Source organism: Cebus imitator, unplaced genomic scaffold (genome assembly GCF_001604975.1).
Source record: "Cebus imitator isolate Cc_AM_T3 unplaced genomic scaffold, Cebus_imitator-1.0 Scaffold651, whole genome shotgun sequence".
Classification (NCBI taxonomy): Eukaryota; Metazoa; Chordata; class Mammalia; order Primates; family Cebidae; genus Cebus; species Cebus imitator.
The window spans coordinates 634678-639748 of record NW_016107966.1 but is presented as its reverse complement, the minus strand read 5'-3'; the positions used below and the strand labels follow the sequence as shown (position 1 = coordinate 639748).

The window sequence follows — 5071 nt, the reverse complement described above, 5'->3', positions numbered from 1 at the left end:
AATATAAAGATCTAGCACCTCAAATATATTAGGCCAAAAGAAACAATTTTCACAAATACATTTTTTAAATGATTCAGGAGACTAAAGATCGAATAGTTAAAACTGGGTATCTCTGGGGATAGAATTACAAAGAACTTTTATATTCTACATATATTTTTCTATAGCATTTAAGTTTTATAAGCATCTATTGATCTGACAAGAAAGATATTTTTCTTAAAGATACAGAGGATTTTATTAATACACTCAGAACAAATGTCTGTGTTATATATATCATGCTTCTTCTGATTACTAAGGTTCACCATGGGATACACCTCCACAATCACAGAATATAAGTTTTTTGAAGGCTGGATTTTATCTTATACAGCACCACAGACATACAGTACTCTAATAGACTGACAGTTAAGTTATTACTAAAAGACTTTAAAGAACAGGAAAGGCTGGGTATGGTGGCCCTCACCCCAATCCCAGCACTTTGGGAGGCCAAGGCAGACAGACTGTTTGAGCCCAAGATTTTGAGACTAGCCTGAGCAACATGACAAAACGCTGTCTCTACAAAAAACACAAAAATTAGTTGGCATGGTGGCAGTCCCAGCTACTCAGGAGGCTCAGGTGGAAGGATCACTTGAGCCTGAGAGGTCAAGGCTGCAGTGAGTCATAAGCGTGCCATTACATTCCAGCCTGGGTGACACAGCGAGACCGTCTCAAAAAAAAAAAAAAAAAAATGAATGAACAAAAAATTAGAGTGCTGTAACAGAAGTGACATGTGGAGGTTAAAAAAATATAGATATTCATTGGTATTCTGTACTCTTGGTTCAGGCAGCCTTCATTTTTTTGATGTTCAAAAACAGTACAATATATTTATAAAACAAAATTAGAGAAGATAAGATACTGTTTTCAATTACTTTGATAACACTGCATGGCACCTAGTATAATGGTAAAAACTGCATGTTTAATAAAAGTTTAATAACTATGTTGAGCAATTTTCTCACAGTTCTCTAAGGCTTAACAAACAGATGTTATGAAATAATTGAATAAAATACAAATGAGAGAAACTTTTTAAACAGAATCTTTGGAGTTATTTAGTTTAAATTTACTTTCTCTCACAAGTTTTTCCAGATCACCAACCAACTCCAACCTAAATTAGGTCTCATATTATAATCCCTCATTGTACCATTTATTTTCTATTCATAGCACAATTCATAATTACATATATATTTATGTAATTGTTCCATGTCTCCTCCATAGACTAAAAATTCCTCTAAGGTAGGAATTATGTGCAGTTTTTAAGTGTTACACTCCTTAGCATGCAGCATACTGCCTCCATCCAGAGAAGAGATCTAAAAAACAGTTGCTGAACGAACAACTTGAATTAACATTTCACAAAACATTTACCTAATGAAGTCTAATAGTGATAAGTCTACAGAAAATTCCAGCTGAGCAGAATGAGTATCCATCACATGATAACTAATAAAACCAGAAAGATTTCCTTTTGTAAAAGGTTTTTCTATCTGCACACTAAATTGAAAGCTTTTGGTGCTTTCTGCTTCCATTACAGGCACACAGCATCCAGGTTGCTCAGTGACCTGCAAATAAAAGTAGTAAAAGTGTTGAAGAAGTAAGGGATCAATACAGACTATTATGAGACTACCAATTTTCTATTTAATTCAAGCGGTACAAATCATACTAATGTGAGAAGTTAATAACAAACTACATGATGAAGATGACTGACAACTTCACTTGAGAAAAATTCACTAGAACAGATAATGAAGAAATAATAATTATATACACGTCAAAATTATGTTAACAAATGGCATTATAGTTAAAACTCTAATTATCTTGGCTGGCCCTAGGTTTTTAAAGACAGGAGTTTTAAAATAATTTTAAAGAGAATTTAAAAATAAATATAAATACATGTGTCATCTGTTCTCATTCTCTACCCCCAAGTTCTGGTGGTAGAATTAAGGCAACTGGGATCAGTTTTGTCTGTTTTTTTAAGTTCCACAGGTGATTCTTTTTCTTTCTTTCTTTTTTTTTTTTTTTTTTTTTTTTTTTTTTTTTTTTTTTTTTTTTTTTTTTTTTTTTGAGACAGAGTCTCCCTTTGTCTCCCAGGCTGGAATGCAGTGGCGCAATCTTGGCTCACTGTAACCTCTACCTCCCGGGTTCAAGCCATTCTCCTGCCTCAGCCTCCTGAGTAGCTGGGATTACAGGCATCTACAACTACGTCTGGCTAGTTTTGTATTTTTAGTAGAGACGGGGTTTCACCATGTTGGCCAGGCTGATCTCAAACTCCTGACCTCGTGATCCACCTGCCTCGGCCTCCCAAAGTTCTGGGATTACTGGTGTGAGCCACCTCGCCCGGCTCCAAAGGTGATTCTAATGCACATCTAGTATCAGGAACTTTTGCTCTGGTCAGTGGCACGACCATATCCCATTCAACATGTTCTAGCTCATAGAAGAATCTGGGCCAATTTTGTGGAAGATAAATATACTGGTCAAATCCCTTTATAACTCCACCAAGGACATTCATACAATAATGCAATTAAACATTCCCACAGTCACAATGGCAATCTCTGGTAGAGCTGGGGAAGAAACAGAACTGATACCTGAGCACTCAGTATATAAAAATAAACTGGTGAGAGAAGGAAAAAATATACACATTTATTCTTCAATATCTTTACTCCTTAATGCTCCACTTTGCTAAATAATTTGAGAATTTCATTTTAGTGTTTATAACAAAAGTGAATGAGACATTTAAAGAGTACAGGAAAAGAGAACACAAAATACACACTGAAAATAAAACAATAATACCTTGAAATTTTACCTTGAAATTTTCTGCAGGAAAAATTTCTAAGTTAGCATTTTTCAATTCCAAACCACTCTTATTAGTGACTGACCAGACCATCAATAAACAATCGTCTTTCCAAACTTTGTTAGAAGACACTGATATGGTTTCATTATTACAGACTTTCATAACATCTGAGTGTATGTATTCAGTAGTTTCTTCCAAAAAAGATGAAGCCAAAGAGCTTTCATTGGCAACTGAGGCTGTAGACGATTGAGGAGGGTGAAAAATTTCCATGTTGTTATCAGCAAACAACGAAGGTGTAGACAGACTGCAGTGTGAGAATTTCTCAACCAAGGGCAGTTCTGTGAGTGACTCAGAATCCAAAAGTTCCGAATTGAGAGAAAATTTCTTTAACTCTTTGTCTCCTCTATCATGCAAAGTATTTAAATAATAATTGTCTTCATATGCCGCATTTGACAAAGAACCGAAGGAAGAACAGGTCATATTATGAGTAGTGGTTGTTTCACCACTTTTGGTGTCCTTGACTTTTGATTTCCTTCTGAACTTGTGAGAGACAGTATCTGCTTTTCCCAGCTGTAAAAATAAAACATAATAATATATGGAATCAGAAAAAGAAATAAGGTTAAAAGATCACTCATGAACAAAAAACTTGTTAGATTTCAGAATAATACAATATAGAACCGAACAAATTAAAAAACAGTGAGAGACTTGGCCATTTTTTGAGTTGCCATAGTTGTTCTGTAAGTCCAAGTTACTCTTGAATGCAGGGATGACCCAACCTCTGTTTTAGTCATCTATAATAATCATGATTTCATGGCCTGTGAGTTAGTAAGCAGGAAAGAAAAACTGGTTTTCCCTCAATAATTAATTGGCAGTAGCTGACTGGAACACTCAGCAGGAAAGAATTCAATAACTGACTAGTGATGTTTGCCACACATTCAGGAGATAGAATGGCAAACTTGCCATCCTTGGTCTAAATCTTCTGAAGAATGATCTGTGAATCTACGTAAGAGGAGTGATGGTTCAAGTGTTTCCTTGCCTCACAAAGTTCTATGTAAAATCAGTACAGCAGACTGGCACTACCCTAAACTTCCACCCCCGCGGGGGGCTTCAAAGCTACACAGCAGCCTTTACATGATTCTAGTTGACCAAATTCTAGTTCTGTTTTCATACCTTCTCCAGCACTCTCCTCAAGCCCCAACACCTTCTTCAACTCTAAACAGATGACTTTTGTCTCTCACCTCCAAATTCAGAAGTCCACAAACAAAAACTAACATTTTATTAACACAAAAACAAGGGGGCACAAAAACTACAGAAAATAATTCCTATTAAATAGTAGTTATTATTTTAATAGTAGTTATTTTCAGTAGTTTGGAACTCAAGTTAGATGTATATTAGAGGCCAGGCATGGTGGCTCATGTCTGGCCCAGCACTTTGAGAGGCTGAAGTGGGCGGATCACTTGAGGCTAGGAGTTTGAGACCAGCTTGGCTAACATGGTGAAACCCCATCTCTACTAAAAATAAAACAACGAATTAGGTGTAGTGGCATGTGCCTGTAACCCCAGCTACTCAGGAGACTGAGGTGGGAGAATCACTTAAACCTGGGAGGGGGAGGGTGCAGTGAGCTGAGATCATAACACGCACTCCAGCCTGGGCAACAGAGCAAGATTCCATCTCAAGAAAAAAAAAAAAAAGATGTGTATTAGACTGCCTGTTACTGTTACCCAGGTTACTGATGCTTTCTATTCCTTTTTTTTTTTGTCTTTTCTGGTCTTTTTTCTTTTTTTTTTGGTCTATGTTTCATTTTGGATAGCTTCTATTACTTTGTCTTCAACTTTAATGATCTTTTCTTCTACGCTGTCAAACTGTTGTTATTCAGAAGCTATACAGGTCACATCTTTGTTATAATACTTAAAGAAACAGATAAGCATAACATACTCAAAAAAAAAAAAAAAAAAAAAGGCTTAAAAATGAAGGTGAGGCAGGGCCTGGTGGCTCATGCCTGTAATTCCAACTTTGGCAGGCTGAGGGAGGTAAATCACCTGAAGTCAGGAGTTCAAGACCAGCCTGGCCAACATAGTAAAGCCCGTCTCTACTAAAAATACAAAAATTAGCCGGGCATGGTGGCATGTGCCTGTAATCCCAGCTACTGGAGAGACTGAGACAGGAGAATTGTTTGAACCTGGAAGGTGGAGGTTGCAGTGAGCCAAGATTGCACCACTGCACTCCAGCCTGGGCAACAGAGTGGGAGACGCCATCTCAAAA

General features: G+C 36.8%; 1 protein-coding gene across 1 annotated transcript in view; it reads right to left on the bottom strand.

The window, feature by feature from the left end:
• Window positions 1–5071, bottom strand: part of AP4E1 (adaptor related protein complex 4 subunit epsilon 1) — an 87522-nt gene that overhangs the window by 6128 nt on the left and 76323 nt on the right. The window contains exons 17-18 of the mRNA XM_017517880.2: window positions 2822–3379; window positions 1393–1583 (exon numbers count right to left, since the gene is read on the bottom strand). Of these exons, the coding sequence (XP_017373369.1) occupies window positions 1393–1583; window positions 2822–3379 (749 nt within the window). The remainder of the gene's footprint in view (window positions 1–1392; window positions 1584–2821; window positions 3380–5071) is intronic.